The sequence below is a fragment of the Gossypium raimondii genome, chromosome 5 (assembly GCF_025698545.1).
Source record: "Gossypium raimondii isolate GPD5lz chromosome 5, ASM2569854v1, whole genome shotgun sequence".
Lineage (NCBI taxonomy): Eukaryota > Viridiplantae > Streptophyta > Magnoliopsida > Malvales > Malvaceae > Gossypium > Gossypium raimondii.
This window is the reverse complement of record NC_068569.1, coordinates 22,353,451-22,371,438: the sequence shown is the minus strand read 5'-3', so window position 1 is coordinate 22,371,438 and position 17,988 is coordinate 22,353,451. Positions and strand designations below refer to the sequence as shown.

At 33.9% G+C, this 17,988-nt stretch overlaps 1 protein-coding gene across 2 annotated transcripts; it reads right to left on the bottom strand.

Annotated features, from left to right (window-relative positions):
* Positions 1-1,479: 1,479 nt before the first annotated feature.
* On the bottom strand, positions 1,480-16,761 carry LOC105769983 (phospholipase SGR2). Of its 2 annotated transcripts, none has more exons than XM_052631305.1 (22): positions 16,402-16,761; positions 15,823-16,070; positions 14,423-14,523; positions 13,526-13,720; positions 12,799-12,954; positions 12,406-12,477; positions 12,164-12,316; positions 11,945-11,995; positions 10,176-10,346; positions 8,593-8,742; positions 7,182-7,247; positions 6,579-7,091; positions 6,433-6,493; positions 6,174-6,301; positions 5,879-5,951; positions 5,200-5,302; positions 4,681-4,774; positions 4,468-4,530; positions 4,082-4,130; positions 3,787-3,887; positions 3,128-3,174; positions 1,480-2,316 (listed from the first exon to the last, which is right to left on the bottom strand). In XM_052631305.1, the coding sequence occupies exons 2-22, from the start codon at positions 16,037-16,039 to the stop codon at positions 2,076-2,078; spliced, it is 2,805 nt and encodes a 934-aa protein (XP_052487265.1). In that variant the 5' UTR covers positions 16,040-16,070; positions 16,402-16,761; the 3' UTR covers positions 1,480-2,075. The 2 variants fall into 2 exon arrangements, with proteins under 2 accessions (XP_052487265.1, XP_052487266.1); XM_052631306.1 differs by having other exon boundaries at positions 15,823-16,065.
* Between the last annotated feature and the right edge of the window lie 1,227 nt (positions 16,762-17,988).

Sequence of the window (17,988 nt, the reverse complement as noted above, 5' to 3'; positions counted from 1 at the left end):
TGGAATGAGCAAAAGCTTGAAAGTGTCCTTCTCTTTTATGTTTATGAATGTTTCTCTTGGTTTGTATTGTTTTTCTTCTCTGCTTCTTATCTATCAATCAAATTGACTCATGTTAGTTAGGCATGAGGTACTTAAAAGAGAACACGAAAAGTGAGAGAACAGGTAGGTATCTTGTTAGTGACAAGAAGAGGCTTCTACTGTTAGTTCCATTCTGTGGGTATTAAGCATTAAGGAAAAGGATTGTTTGTTTGTTTGATGTACTCATGAAACTCTGTGCAAGTGCTTGTATGTTTGGTTCTAAAACTAATGCAACTATATCTAGGTATTTTCTGCTAGTTTTTTCAAACCATAAAGTGAATGGATTCTTATCCCCTCTATCAATTAAGAAACTGGTATCAGTTAATCATGTATATATTTTTAATCTTGAAAAAGTAAATATAACTTCTTTACTCATATTATGTGGTTGATTTGAAATATTATAATAAAGAACTTTGGAACTGGGGGTAATCTGCCCTTATTTAGGAAAATATATTTTTCTTGCAAGAGGTAATTATTGAAAATACTATGTTGATAGTTCTGATAATGTTTTCTAATGTTCTATGATTATTTTTGGGGGGTAATCAAACAGTGAAATTCCTAAACCATGTTAGTGGCTATGTATTTCGAGTAGGCATCCACCATCCGGTTCACAGTAAAAGAAACCGAGTTTTGATTATACGAACAAATTTTGATTTCTTGAAGCAAAAAATCATATAATTGACAAAACAAAACATGCAATCCAGTTGTTTTAACGAGTCAAAAATCAAAAGCATCCTTTTAATTATTTAGATAGACGTAGTGTAGCAGAATACATAAAATTTGCAGATACGAACTTCCAACATGGTGCGAATCATCCATCTAAAATACATGACAGCATCTAAAACTAAAGCTTTCCCTTCCAACAAAACCATATCTGCAAATTGATTCAAACAGGTTTGTAGCTCAACTTCAATGAATTCAAATAGCAATTAAGTTCTTCCTATGTGATGTAAAAAGATAAGAGAGGCTCTCATTACATCTACAAACCAGATTCAAACAGGAGTACATACAAATTAATGTTAAATCCATTACAAAGCTAAGTAACATTATTACAAATACAACATATAATCCCTTATTTTATCTAGCAGATGCTACAAACAGGCATATAACTTAATGGGATGGGATTTTTGTATGCAGTCCACAATTCCTCAGAACTAGTACCTCCAAATCCAGGTAAGGAGAGGGCTATAAAACTATCACAATTCCAGAGAAACATACCTAAGCATATATGAAGTAGAAGTTGAGCTTCTTCAGCCATTTTAACCACTGTCTGAGAAATGAAACCTCCAACAGATTACCCCAAACGAGATGCAATCTGTTAGGAAATTTTAACTTTCTCTACCAAGAAAACCAAGAGTATTAGGATGCAAGGGGATACCAAATCATCACTTCCAAAATTCTTCAGTCCACAAAAATAAATGCTCTCTACATTCATGACAAGTTATTATTAGTATCCAGAACAGATCAAAATAGTTTATCAACTATCAATTTTTATCAAACCAAAATAAAAGATTCAACGACCCCTGGAGCCCCGAAAGACAAGGCAAGAATTATAATAGTTAAAATTAGTTACCAACAATATTCTTCAGTTTATATACTATGTAAACTTTCTGCACTAATAGTACACCTGTACATTTGTTTGAGCCACCTAAATTCACCAAAAAGTATACGACTTTGGTACAATTGTCTGTGTTTCATTTTTGTACAGAGGGAAGCAGATACCAGAACACCTTTGTGTCTACTGCAGCATACCAACGTCCCTGATGCAACAATCATAGTCTCCAAATTATACTTCTTTCCTTCAATTCTTGAGAATCCATGTAAAAGAATGGCACGCCAACCATCTTGTATTTAAATACAAGATTAAAGACCCAAATGCAGCAACATGAGTTGCAACAGCAAAAGTCACTTCTGGTATGATGGTATAGTACATAACTTCATAACCAGCTCAGCTTGTATAAGTCTAGCGCACGGCAAGAAAAGAAATCTGTTGCCACTCAAGACTTCTTTACAAATTTCTTAGCTTCCCTCGAGAAACTTTTCACCATAATTCTGTCAGAGAATGTAAGAGGAGATTCTTCATCTGGAGACCCTCTGTGATCAGACCAACCCGTAAAAACACTCTTATCCTTTGAGCTGTCTCCATTGGATTCCATAGAGGAGTCAGGATCTTCAGGTATATCTCGATATAAATGTTTCAAAATGAACAGTGCGGTATCATAATCTCTCCAATAGTTTCTGTTAAACCAAAAGAATAAATGAGACTAAAACTATATACTTTTATTCTTCAAAACTGAGGCACCATCAAACACAAGGTTCAAACTATTAGACCATTACAAGTATTCTTACTGCATAAAATTAGAAAACATGAGGACATTATGAAATTGAGCACATTTTTTGCAGGGGCTTGTCTGGAGGCAGTAAGATCCCCAAATTTCGTTCTTTTACATTATTTGTTCATATACTAATAATGCTTTTCAGTTCTCATCTCTTATGAGAAAAAAATCAGTTTGATGTTACTGTCAATAACATTCATTTACGATTCCAACCTCAAAACTAAAAGTGACACAGTATATTAGAACATGAGAAATAAAAAAAAGATACTCTGGTCATTTGCATTGAAAACTAATAGTACTACTATTGAGGTTCTCATCTCACAATGGTCAATTTTCATGTTTGCCATGGTCTTACATTCAAGTTTAGCCTCTCCACCAATTATCTTATGGTTTTATAGTTGGATGCTTAACATATGAGCTAAGACGCTACAAGACTCTCCACGATTAATGATCAAGTCCATATGTTGTTTGATGGCCCTTATTTGTTTGTCCACATGGCATGCAGGCCAAAGAAAATATTCAATAGTTCAGGATTTCCTATGATAACTGCAAAGGAGGACGACTGAACTTGTCACAAGCACACTATGTCCAGGACCAGAAATGTGACAATATGCCATAGGAAATACATAGCATACCCATTAGTCTGCCCAAATACGAATCCAAACCTGTACAGGCACCTACATGCATATTATACAACAATTCAAGAATCTTACGTATGTGCTCCAATGGCTTGTAGATATGGATGTTCAAATGTTTTATCCTGTAAAATGAAAAGACCCAAGTTAGGAGAAATCAGCAATATGAACCAGCAGTCATGATAAAGAGCACACACTAAACACCCTCAGGTGAAAAACCAACCAATCAAACTCACCCCACCTTTTCTTTAGTCACAAAGCTCCTTGAGTTCTGATCTTAAGTTTTAATTTGGCATTATCCCACTTTAACATTTGTTACAGAAGATACTTCAATATGGTATTTTGATACTTCCTCATCCAACTCAAATTACTATTATGGCTAAACCATTAGAATTACGATCACAAGTAGCTAGAAGCCGGGAATGACCGTTACTTATGGCATTAAAGTGCCTCATTCTCCAATTACATACTGTCCTATTTGGGTTAGAGCCATAGTCTATAAGGACTCTCATGATCAGTGCTACTAGATCCAACGGTACAAAGTACAAATGAAAGACAGAAAGAAACAAAAAATTAAACTGAAGAATCCAGGCTGGAAAGTGTGGCAAGAAAAAGTTCACATGCAGTCTCATTTTCACATGTACACACCAATGCACAAATGCTCACACCCAAAAAAGAAGAGGGCCCGGGGGGGGGGGGGGAAGGAACTCAAATAGCATCACTGTATAATTACATACTTGAAGCATGTGATCTATTCGCCCTTCTTCACTCCCAGTTAACCTCTCAATCATTTGAGAACCATATGGCCTCTCTTCTTTCTCTTCCATGTTCTTTGGTCCTGTTGTGATTAAAAACAAATAAATGAAAGAAAGAAGGTTGAATAAAAATACAGGGGCAATGCAGATTAGGTCAAAATCAATATTGTTGGAGGTACAAAGGTAATATGAACTTATTCATGCTACTTTCTTTACATAAAAAGGAAATTAAAACAAAAAAGTGTTGCAAAAAGCTTTGGAGAAACTACTGATTTACCTTCTAGGTCGTCAGTGTTTCTTGATTGGCAAACTGTGAGCACTTTAGCCTGTTCAAGAAGCATATAGTTTAGAAGTTTATAAGACCAGGAACTAAACAAATACAAGTTAGTAAACAAGTTAGTAATGTGAACCCCAAAATATGATTCAATGAGACTCCAAGTTTGGCAGATACATAGCATTAAAAAAACCACTAATGCAAAAAAGTCAAAATTATCATAAAATGGATTTTGATCATCATTCCTACACACACATACTTTTAAAGTTTCAGGATTAACCAAGGAATTGGCACTTGGACTGAGAAAATTTTGAGAAGTTTTCATTTTTCATAGAAATCAAAGCAATAGAACCAAACAAAATGAGATACTGGAAAGTGTAATAACCCACCCTTATAAAGCTGAGACGATCCATTACTCCTTGAGAACGAGCAGCTAAATCTTCAGTGAATTCCTAAACATATCACACAAGCATAACAAAAATTGAGAAGGGATAAAAATTACAGTAACGGTACACAGTGATAGGTTAAAGATACACCAAGGGGGCCAACTATGAGAAAGTGGGAAACATTATCTGATGTCATGCATGTATCAAAGGGCTTACTTGAAATCCAATATGCAACCTTCTTCCACCTTTGTGATAAGGGATAATGACAGGACGTTTTGTGATGTGTTCTTTGCAAACAAGTGGTTCTATTCTGCATAAAGATACAAAACACTGTCAAGTTTAGGACAGAATAAAATAACAAATTAAAGAGGAGAAAAATGGACCATTTTCTGAATCAAATAGGTATGGAAAGGGGAAGGATGCCACCAAGTTGAGGACACACAAAAATACATAAAAACATAGACACACACAATGTATATGCATGTGTGTACTTATATCAAGTTATCAACAAATCAAACTCATAAAGCTAGAATGGGCCATTCCTCACCCACACACCCACCCTCCTTAAGGGTTAAAAGGATAAATATTGTCTTCTCCCAAGCATGGCAATCCTACCAGTTTTGTTAGGCTAATAAAAAAGGCTCATGCCAAGTCTTGAATCAACCATTTCACTTAAGGAGTTTGACATTCTCGGTTCCAATAAGAATAAAAAATGCATAACAGGCTAGCACCAACCTATATGCTACAGGATCATATGGGTGGAAGATGTTGAGCATTTGACGACAAGCTGGCATCTCTTCAGAAATGTTTTCCTCATCCCAATAATCTTGGCCTTTGCCTGCAATACAAAGAGAGACAATTAGCAGTTCAAGCAAAGTACCAAAAAAAGCATATAAACAACGACCGTTGAGAAATGAAAGAATATCTGGGAAAATAAGGCAAGAAACATAATGTTGGGACCTGAAGGTTTTACTTGAACTGGAGATAAGAAAGATAGAAATCTACTAGCTAATCACATCTCAACAGCAGAGAACTAAAACAGTGGCACACTGGGAAACCATAGTATTTGATCATAAAATTTAAAAGAAATAATATGGCAGAGTCATTAGAAGAATAAAGTGAAGTAAGCAACAATAAAATAAAATGTGAGATCATTTATAAAAAGAACCAGGCATAGCTTGAAGTTAATGGCAACAACCAAAATAAAGTTAAACCATTGTCATAACTTTCTGAGACTCCATAACATATACAAAAACTATAATTTTCACCAGCCAATGGAATCCATCCATATTAAAAATAAAAAATATTAAAAAAAAACTGTTCCAAGTAAGGGGGAAATCAGAAATATGCTGAAAGAACTTCTATGTGATGTGCCAATATAAAAGCACAAGAACATCTAAGATTTGAGAATTACCAAGTCCAATACGGATATTGCGAAGGGCAAGGAACACTCCCAGAGGTGATCCCACAGCAAAGAATGTGTCAACCTGATATCATAAATTGTTAAATGTAGTTCATATAAGACTGTTAACGTATCTACATTTTTCTATTTCTATGGACCGCATGTGTTTGTATGTTTGTTGTGTGTCTACAGATAATGCTAAAATACCACAAAAATGTAGTCTATCTTAAAAAGAAGGTACTCTACCACAATACAACAAGAAGACTCATTAATGAAAGAAAAACAGTTACTACTATTTTCACCATACCTTGAATTCAAGCTTTGTGTATCTGATATAAGGTGTATATCTCTGTGGTGCATCATCCAACGTAACTACCAGCTTTTGATCGAACTTCTGCAGCGAAGGTGGCTTTCGCACAAGCATCTCCTTATTTTCTGTTATGTAAGAGATTGATACTTACATAAGAATTTCTTCCATAGGAATGAACAAACTAGTAATGACAAGCATACAGACTCCTTTCTACTTGCAAAGAAAAAAAAATAGACATTTCCTTTAAGCAACATACCAGTGGTATCCTCACTTTTATGTGATTGCAGTTCTGCAATTTTTGCCTCTAGGGAATTAACCTGAAGCACGAAACTTTCATTTAACACATTGGAATCCAGAAAAGCATTTTGATTGCTTATATAACATGCATATCAAAATTCCTACCTCTTCCCTAAGCATTTTGATTTCTTTATCCTTATCTCTGGCTTCTTCACTCTCTTCCTCCGTCACTTTCTCTGAAAGACCAGCAACATCTGTAGCTTTACCTAATCCACCCTCATCCAGCAAAAGGGTTCCACTAAAATCATTAAGTAATCGATGCACATCCTCCTCACAGCTTTTCTGAATAGAGTCCTCAGCAGACACATCAATTTCAGAATTTACTAAGGATTCATCTTCCACATTCCCTTCAATCACCAAAGCAGTTGGTTGTGAAACCAACATGTCTTCACCAACACAATCTACTGCATCCTTCATCCTCACATTGATGTTGTTTTCCTCTAGATTATCCAAAGAACTGGGATTAGAAGATTGGTTATTCGTATCAACGGGACATCCAACATCCTTTGAGTGTTTCTCATACACCCACTCCATTGGAAATGGGGAGGAGAGATTCTCTTGATGGCAGAGGATGTCATAGGAGAGGACGCTTCCCAAAGAATGCCCATATATGGAAACCTAAACAGAATTCATATAATTACAAATAATTAAATGCAAACATGATCACAATAGTAACATAACTAAATAAAAGACAGAAAACTAACATACCTTTCCGTCATAACCAGGATTCCGTTTAAGAAACTTTAAATACAGCCTATTTAACTGGTTCGAAACCTGCATGAAAAAATGTCAAATACATTTGGTTTCAATTTTTAAAATTTTCACAGACTGTAAGAACCGTATTTTATGGAAGGATTCAAACAGAAAATGAACCAATAGAAATCATAAGAAATGTGAGGCACCTTAAAACTTGCTCTAGAAGTAGATCCTATAATTGATCTTTATTGACGGTCAACTTCACCAACTGCCTATATTTCTCCTCCATGATATTAAACCAAATAATTTCCTGAAATTATAATGTAGATCTTACATCTGATAGCACTAAAGTTCCCCCATGTCTCCTCAGAGATCATTGATAATATGCTAAAAGAGGAAATTTTACAATATATTTCCTTCTTTTGGAGCCAAGATGATAAACCAACAATCCTACACTTTTGCTTGTCCAAGAAGCCTTGAAAGTTACTTGAAATATTTCTCAAACTTAACCACTAAATAAGTTGAATATATCTAAGCTATACATATCACAATGAACATAATCACCTACATAAATCACTAGAAGATGATTCATTCATAAAATACAGTTCGAGATATAATAGAGAACTTAGCAGGAAGTAAGAGCATTCAGTAACCTTGAATAGAACCATACAGCCTAATCCAAGGTGGTTCACATGTCTGAATCACCTAACTACCATTTATATTTTCTATTTCCAGTACCCTTTACTGGAAACTTGCCAGCAGTGTATATTAGGCAATTGTGTTTTTAGCTCCCACATGAAAACTGTACAAATTTGCACAAAAGTTTTCCGTTATTTAAACAAAATTACATATTCAAGATACTAACCAAGATAGCAATTAGTTCTTAACAAAATTAGACTCATCTTATCTGGATATTAAAAGGCTAAAAAGATCTATAAAGTAAGTGTTTAGGGTGAAAAAAGTTATAGATCCATATTCTTTTTTCTTTTCGAAAAAATTCTACAACAGTAGCTCAAACTTTTTTCCTATAACTCTTTAGATCAAAGTACATCCCCCAGTTCCAAGGACCATTTTTATGTGAAACTGAAAGTTAAATTCCTTATTACCAGCTCCAGTGCAAGATATTGAAGATGCAGTATAGATATCTTAGAGAAAAGCCCTTAAAGCAGTGCAAGAGCCAATTCCCCAGTGAGACTGATTGCTATTATACCCAACGTCTAAAATGCTTCAGTTTATCAATTGATCAAGCCCAAGAAATAATCTAGCAATGAATTGAATCTCAAATTCTAGAAATTGTTTGACAAATTCTTCTGCAATTCCTCCATTTAGATCTATGGTAATAATTCTAGGAACAGAAACTAATAGAAGCATTTTAGAATAATCATGCAGACTGTAAATATTAATATAGTAGCAAAGAGAATACCGAGTTGATAATGCTCTGACAGTATATGGGACTCATGTAGTATAATACATCATGAACAGTAGCACTTAGCATAACACGCAAACCCCGCACACCATCTAGTGTGATTTTCTCAACTGCAGCTTCACCACTGAGCTTCAAGCCTTTTCTCCACTGAAAAATGAATGTGAGGTACCATGAAAAGATAACATCAGAAAATAGAAAAAAAGAAATGAAAATTGCATTGAAGCATAAAAGACAAGAAAATGATTAAGAAGAGAATAAAAACAAGCAAAACAAGCTCATAACAAATACCAAAAAAGAGTTTACAACACATATACATTCTGACAACAACGTATATCCAATGGAGTCCTGCGGTAGTCCCTAATTACAGCAGAAAATACCATCCATTCATGTCTAAATATTATAGTAATCAAATTACACAGAACTTCCACTACTTTTTCCAAGAAGAACTCCCTTCCACATGACCTTTCATGACATCCATTGCTTTGATCTAACCTATGTTTGAAACTATCAGGCTCCCAATCAGTTCCAGCAGACAATCATTTCATCTTATGGCAGAAAAAAAATGTGAGTGAGCCAAAAAAAAAAGCATCAATCAGGGGTTAATGCTTGTACATAATACAAAGCCAATATGGTCCAGCAAGTTCCTAGTGGTGCAGTTAAGGGTAGTGTTTGTACAGAATACATCCTAAACGAATTATTCTAATAGAAAGGCCCTATATCTTCGCATTTCAATCATCATTTCTTTAGTATAATGCATTGCGCAGATAAAATTAATTAGTTCTTCAAAATTTCAAAGAATAACAAACTCACCCATTATGCCAACCTACTTTTTTTTATACTAGTTTTGTTGATGTCCTTGATTTCAACCAAGCAAAGTTCAAAACTCAAACCAACAAAATCTTTCATGCTCATAACAAAACAATGAACTGTAATAACAATTTGCTTCCCAAAACGTAAACATGGGTCTATAAATGTATACGATCTAAAACCACACAGTCCATCATGAATTCATTTTTCAGATTCATCTTCTAATATTTCTTCATTTTAGCTTCATTAATCTTCTCATTTATATCACTTGAAGTCCTTTAGGGCTGGCTAAATTTATCTGCGATAAAACAGATTTTAAAGCAGTTAGGTTCTCAAAAAACCAATTATTGCAGAAAGCAGGCAGGTTCTTAGAAATAACCCAATACTTGATCCCACTAAAATATTAATATTGAGCAATAATGTGTGGTGATTCTTAAATATGAACCCAGAAGATGCCAACACAAGATTTTGCCACACAAGGGCCTATATAATGTGCATAAAAGAAACACCGTAATGCTAGAGTTCATGGAAACGGACTGTCACATTGTGACAGACAACCAACTTATTTAGATAAAGCAATCTTATCCACCGAAAATAACACAGTGAGCAAAGAGTATTAACATGACAGAGAATGATAATAAGGACACAGTAACAATGATATAAAATCATTCATGTTCAGAACAATTTTTGTACTTAATAAAAGTTTCTACTTAATAAAAAGAAACAAACAAGGAAAGGAAGTATAAGATCATTATAAAGGAACAATTTATTACCTGACAGGGAATGAAAAGGACTCTTTGTGTGCGCCTTTGATGTGAAGTCAGGTGTTTCTCAGCAAGGGTTGCTGTGATGTGCCGAAAGTTGCCAACATCATCAACCAAATTAGATTTCTCCAACCTTTGACCAATACCGTGGACCATAAAGACCAAATGTCGAACAGGAACCTAGATGAAATATGTACAATCTTGTTGTAAACATCATTAAGCAGATAGAAAGGCTCTGATATTTACAAATATGCACAATATTTGTACCAAAAAAAGATTAGAGGAAGAAAAGGAATGAAGTTAACAAGCAGCACAGTTAGAAGTTTAGGATTCAATTAAAAGCAAATGTGAAATCAGACACATACAACAAGTCTACATTATTTTCCATGTAAAAGATCCATCTTGTGAAAGGTTTGTCAACACAAACTTCAGCATATAATCAAAAGAAAGCATCCCTTTATCTTCCGGGCAATTGCTAATCAAGTCACCCAAACCCATCATAGTATTGAAAAGTGTGCATTATATTAACAATTGGAATGTCATGTAGTTGGATCATACCCACACTACAACAATTCTATTTACGCCAATGATAAAATGCTGCATGAAAACTTGTTTATCCATGGTAGTTCTTAGCCCAAGTTAATTCTCAAGCACTGAATATTTTAGTATAGTACAGTAACAATAAATCCATCTGATCAAAAGCAGGAAACACACAACAATTTATTTCAATGAATAAGTCAAAATCAAGATGCAGTCAACCCAAGCAAATACTTCCAATTGCTGCTTTAAAATATAGGCTGTTATTATAGAACATTTGACTAGCTACATAGTTTCCTGGTTTGTTGCCATTAGGGTTACTATGCAATTTGGCCTCCAAAATACTCATTTTAATGATTTAGTACCCAAAGAAAAATATCACAATTATGTACCTAGCTTTATATCCATCAATCGAGTTAGCCCATTACTTAGCGACATGATGACATGTCCCTTTTTGTCCAATAAAAATTCAACATCAGGAAACTTTTACGGGTCAACAATGCCATGTTTATATTTTTAGGGGAAAAAATATTTTCAAAATTTATTTCAACATATTTTAATTAAAAAATTAAATTAAAAATGTTTTTTAGTTAAAAAAATTTGAACATTTTTTAAAATGAAACTATTTGCCTTTCTAAATTTTAATTGAATTTTTCAAAAAAAATCTAAACCGGGGCAAGAGAGGGAAAGGGGGCAATCGGCCTCATATCTAACCATCTTGAGGCAGGTACCTCTCTCTCCCTGGTTCCCCCACCCCCACTGTTTTTGAACCTCAACAGCCTCAATCACAGCAGCTGAGGTCCAGTCAGCTGGCCCTCTCGCAACCCTAAGCCCCTTGTTCTTTCTTCCTTTCCCTTCTTCCTCCCCAACCCTAATCTTTACTTTTTTTTTCAATCTCTATTATTTTTTCAAAATAAGAAAAATTCTTAGCATGGTATGGACCTAACATGAGGCAACTTAGTAGCCGACTAAGCTACATCAGCATTTTTTGTATCATTGGTAAATTGGGGTAACATGCAGGTAGAATACAAGCTCAAGTACCTGATTGTGAATATTTTTTTTTTGGTTTTCTTTAGGTACAAATCGTTAAAAGGTGTATAGGTCATGGGTCAATGTCAATAATAACCCTATCTATTATAATAATTATAAATAGTTTTTTTGAGAAATACCATGTAATTTCTTTTATCTATAATATTTAAAACGCATGGACATATGCAACAAACAAAGGCTTTAAAGCATACCTCAGAACAGTAATCATCCATTTCTTCCTCCCTTCTTTGACGCAATTCATCCTACAAAAGCCAAGCATATGGTTAAAAAGCCAATACTCTGATAGAAAAAGAAAATAAAGATCCAACGTCAGTCCATCGCACATATAATTGGCATATCAGCATATTTACCATTAAAACAAAGATTTTTTTCTTGCTGTTAAAGCATAAGAGAGGGGAAAGGACGGAAACCTGGGTGGGTTTGGGGGAGTGAGATGCAGAGTAACCACGTCTTAACTTGATTGCACTTCCACCGAAACTAATGACACTTGAAAAACCAGAAGCGTCAACATTGAGCCAAGCCTCCCAAGTATCATCTTCTCCAGTAAAAAGTGCATGCAGTCCCTGCATTAAGTGTTGCATCTCATGTCCTTAGGCATGACATATTATGATTTGAGTGAATAGTTTGTTCTTCCAGAAAATTATAAACATACTGGGGTAGAGCCCTGCAAATCAACTCTAGCTGCAAAAAGTCCTGACGGTTGAAATGTTCTCCGGTGCCAAACCTGTGAAAAGGTCTAACTTCAGCGGGAATTATGATTATATTTATTAAAAAATAAAAAATAAAAGGAATTGCTTATATATGCCTAAGTTCAATAAGATGAAAGAAAGAGATCAAGAATGAACAAGTTAAAAAACAAGAAAATGAAGATGGAAATAATTGGAAAGCCATCATATTGCCCTCAAATTCTATGGGTTCAACAAGCAACAATATCACTGGCATTCTTGAAAAAATTTAGGAGCTTCACTGGGATAGACAATGCAAACTCGGTAAATCAAAATTTATTGAAAGAAACCGGATCTTAGGACATCAATATGTTGCAAACCTTGTTACTATATGCAATCTCCAATTGTTCAGCTACATCTTCACGAAGTGGAAGCCAATCCACTCCCCCTTTACGAGCAAACCAGTGACCTCTTAAAACACGCCTATTTTCTCCATTCCAGTAAACAGGGAAGCAGTGTCTCTTAACTAAATCTACCTGCATTATTTAAACCATCTCAGTTATAAAAATCAATACTTGATTTGAGCAAATAAAACTTAGTTCTTGACAGTTACAAGAAAATTATTTTTAAAATTCTCAACTATAGGAATATGTCATTTTAGCACGCAAAGAAAAGAATTAATGTGACAATGTAACTTAAAAAGCATATCATACAGAATCAAAAATAACATAAAAAGCATACCAGACAGATCCAAAGGTAACTTAAAAAGTATACCATACAGATGCAAACAACATTCCAAGACTCCAAAATATGGTGCAACATTCATGTGAAAACAAATAGAAACTTATCAAAGAATGCAATCAGCTAATACATATCAAAGCCATAGATTGTCTGCACCAGGCAACAAAATGGCTTTCAGATAAACACTACCCGAATTCACAACTGCAGGCTACTGCCCCACCTATATCCAGTTATGTAACAGGGAAAAAATCTCCCATCTTGCTACATAAAAGATTTGCACTGAAGGATCACACATCTTTTGCTTCAACTTAAAGTATCAAACGCAAAAACCTGAATAGAACGGAAACTTGAATAGGAATGGGATACCTCATACAGCCCTCCCTTTACAGGGACACCAACCCTCTCTTCTTCAAACCCATATAGTTGGGCTGATTGCAAACCCTTGGAAGAAGATGAATCTTCTCCCAAGTCCAACTTCTTGCCAGAACTACTTCGTCCTCTTGGACCTTCACAGCATTCAGCATATTCTTTCCACCAACTAGATAGTAGCTCTTCTTCTCTCTGTAAACATATATTCAACAAACTACAGGGTCATGGCCAAAAATAAAACAAATTACTAGGTGTTAAATATATATATATATATATACCACCTAATAACTTAAGCATAAAGGTCTCATTCACCAAAAATATGATAAGAAATGAATGATTAGACACCAACAATTTTTGAGAGACACACTACTTGATCAGGGTAAAAAAGGTAGGATATGATAGGAGAAACCAACAAAGAGTTGTTTTTTTTTTTTGCTTGGTCTAAGATCAAAAGCAGGATTGGGCAGAACCATGCTGTCTTTCTTTATCATACAGCTAGGATTAGTTTTTGAAATAGAAGATTGGAGAAAAGAAATGCAGAGATAATCGATTGTTATATTTCTAGGGTTGCCTTTCCAGTTCTTCACCCTACCAGATTATTTTAATCCTTTCCCCCTGTGATTGCCCAAGCTAGTTGATGGGACACTTCTAGAATATAAAAAATTATTCAATCATCTTCTCTAATTAATTCAAATCAGACACAATAAGAAAGTATTTTTTGATTCCTTATTCAATCTAACAAAGGTACTCTAGTATTTAAATTGATACTTGCATAGAGCCCAATAAAATTCCAAAATGATTCAATAGTCAGAAGAAAGTCCAGCTACAAAGAATAATAAGGGACAGTCACTTTATCATGCAACATAAATATAAGTTCAAAAGAAAAAGGAGGACCTGCAAGAAAGATGCCTCTATAGCAAGAGAATCCCTCATCCCAAAACGAAAATAGTCACTCTTCCCCACTATCTCAGTTCGAGGAATAGAGGCAGCTAGCTCTGTAGAGAACAAAAGAGAAAAAAAGAAGTCATCAAAATAATTTGAATCACTCATTCGCACAAAAAAGGCCTTTCATATGCAGGGGGATTGCTATTGCTATGTCAACTTCAAAATTCTACACAAGGATACAATTCAAAGGAACCAGAAGATTAGATAGTTTAATATGGTGAAAGACTTGTAAGTAAAAAATAATATTTGATACTATGTATTTAAATAAATGATGCACATGTGCAACATCATTCCAGAAAATGAATCTTATCTTTATTAAAATTTGGCAAATAATACAAAGCATGGCAGCTGAAGCACAGAAAAATAAGTGTTATAACCTGAAAATGAATCCCTACTTAAGAGGGTAATCAAGAGAAAATATTCTTTCATGGAAAAGCCAGACAGCAACATTGGACATGGAACTGTGACTACTAATGACCAGCAGCCCACCACAACCTCTCGACTCCTTTCCTGTGCCCAAATTAATACATAGATCCATCACATTTGTTCCACCTAATTTGTTTTCTTGTCTATTATTCACTTACAAAAATAGTAGAGGAAGTGGTCTGTGCATATTTCAGTATTTCACAGGCATCCTTTGGGCCATGCAAATCTTCAGCATTATTCACCACTACCCACAATGATTGTAAACAGCTATACCATTCACTTTAGTGCGTTATTGCATCATCAATAGAACCCTGAAGCACTGCTCCATCTAACCATGACCTTAATGATCCATGACAGAACTGCAAAACTCTTTATCCCTCCAGAAATAGCAGGGAAAATTCAATTCTCTTCCAAGAGATTAAACTAAACAAAGAGAAGTTAGACTTAATATTATTTTTTGGCCAACAGTGTTCAGAAGCGTTGCCATTTCCAAAGACTTATGCAACGCCCTTGCCTAGTTCTCTCTGGTCTGCAAGTTTGAATCATACTTGGAAGTGCATGCTATTAGTTTTTCATTGAGGAGGGAAAAAAAAAAGCAGAGATGGGTAAGAAGTTAAAACTTCAATTTCTGAACCAACTATCCCTTCCAACTAAGCCCATTATCATCCTCGTCCAAAAGTTGATTAATCTGAATAGTCTATCACAAAGAAAAAGGAAAAACAATGGACCAACAGAATGCATATTAAATTGAGCAAAAAGCTAACAATAGGACAAAATGCTCCATGAACACAAGAAAATCTCTTCAATGTTTCCAGTGCATTAGAATGTGTTGCTAACAAACTGCTCCATAAACACAACCAAAAGAGAACAGAAACTAAGAATAGCAAACTAAAACTAGACTTTGAAATCCAGCAGAAACTAACCATTTTCAGCTAAAGGAACCTTGCAAAAGTACCAGCGGACGTCACCCCCATCTGAAGGACTCCTTGTCTGTGCAAGATACTTCCGACGGCCCTTACAATGCTCTATCACATCCTCCAATCTTGCAATGTTAGATGGTGTGTTCTTCAACAAATCGGGCGATGTTTCCTCCACCGTACTTGCTCCCACAACTGTGGGATTTGCTACCGATTCAGCCATTTAAATCAAAGCTTTAATCAGACTACCTGCACTGTATCAAATCAAGTACATGTTCTCTTTAATTTGTCTTTCCTCAACATAAAAAGAGGCAAACAGATAGGAACTGGAATTATGCTTTCAAGCTTTTTTCTTCCTAACAGAAGGATATTCTACAATTTGAACAGATATGCAAAGAAGCGAAAATCCAAGAAAGAACATCAAATTTAACTAAAAAAGTTTTGAATTTCAAAAAGTAAAAAGCAGAGTGTTCTCTAATTCTAAACAAACCCAAATCTAAAGGATGCAAAATCATAAAATTTAACATTCTTAAATTCAAACGCAGGTCCAAACCAAAGTTGCACAAATAAAGAAGGAAACAATACCTTTTGAATACTGAATTGCTAAAGAATTTGTTAATATTTTACTGATATCAGATCATCCATCTTGCACTCTCGAGAACAGTGGAGACTTTTCGTGTAAATGGCGTTTGATTTACTTTTTTCAACTTCCGTAGCAGCATAAGCTATCAGAACCTCTGTTTCTTTCGCTTTGCCAGCCAAAAAAAGAAGATTGAAAATAGAAAAAGAAAAGAACAAAAGTAACCGCCCTAATTCTATTTTATTGATAAAGAATAGTATTAGAAATGGTATATTCGAAAATGAAGAAAGTTGGAGGATTGAATTGAATGGCAGTTAGAGTTAGGTTAATTGAATGTCTGGTAGTGAAGCACCATGAAACTTGACCATCAAGAGAACGCCAAAAAAAAAATGGCGGTTGCTTCTGTGCTGGGCTCGTAAGGTCAAAGAGTCCAACTTTCATTTTTTAAATTAAATCAAATAAATATGAACCAAATTGGTAAAAAGACCTTTCCAGTCCCTCTTAAATTCAAATTTGAGCAGGTTAGTCACTTTCAAAAAATTTGAGCAATTTAAAATAATTAATCATGGCACTAATGTATTTCATCAATTGTGCATAAATTTGATTGGTATAATAATAAAATTAACCTTTGATGTTTACATATTTTATTAATTTTGTCTTGATTCTAAAATTTCAACAAATTTAACCTCAACATTTTCATATTTATAAAAATATTACAGGCTAAATTTGTTAAATTATGACCAAATTGATAAAATATGTAAATTACAGGAGCTAAATTTATTATTTAACCAATTAAAATTATATAAATTTGATGATAAAATTAATGCTGAGATTAATTCTCTTTATTTGCTCACTTTTAAAATTGACAATGATTGAATAACTCGATTTTTTAAAATAACCAATTGCTCAATATCAAAATTTAAAAGGACTAGAAAGGTTTTTTCCCAATAACTTTTATTAGATTATGTGAACCCTCGCACAGTGTGGACCAAACAAAATATATTTTTTTAAATTTATTCAATAATTATTATAAGTGGAATGGTAAAGAATTTATTTAAAACTTACATAAAATTGTAACAAGATAAAAATATCATCATAATAATATTATTTATCTTTTAAAATAAATGATGTATTAATTTTCTCAATTGAATTGATATTCGGGACATCAACTTACTGAATTTTAATGAATAAAATTTACTAGCCCCTTTGATAGATAGTTTAATTGAGTTGGTGTCACTTTCTATCGAATCTCAATTCAATTGTTAAATTATTAAAAGGTCCTAATTTTAACAAATCAATATATATTATTTTAGCAATATTTTGTCATTTTCATATAAAATGCAGGAAAATATATACATGTGTATATATTAAGATTTGAAATCAATTCTTATAAGAATTATTTCTCAACTTAATCATTTCAATTAAATTCACATTTAACTTTAACATTAATTTTCAATAATAAATTTGTTATGTAATTGTTTTCACCTACACCATTGCTAATTCATCATCTAGTATATATATTATTTATTTTATTATAAAATAATAAAAAATATAATTTTAAAATTATATTTAATTACTATAAAACTAAACTA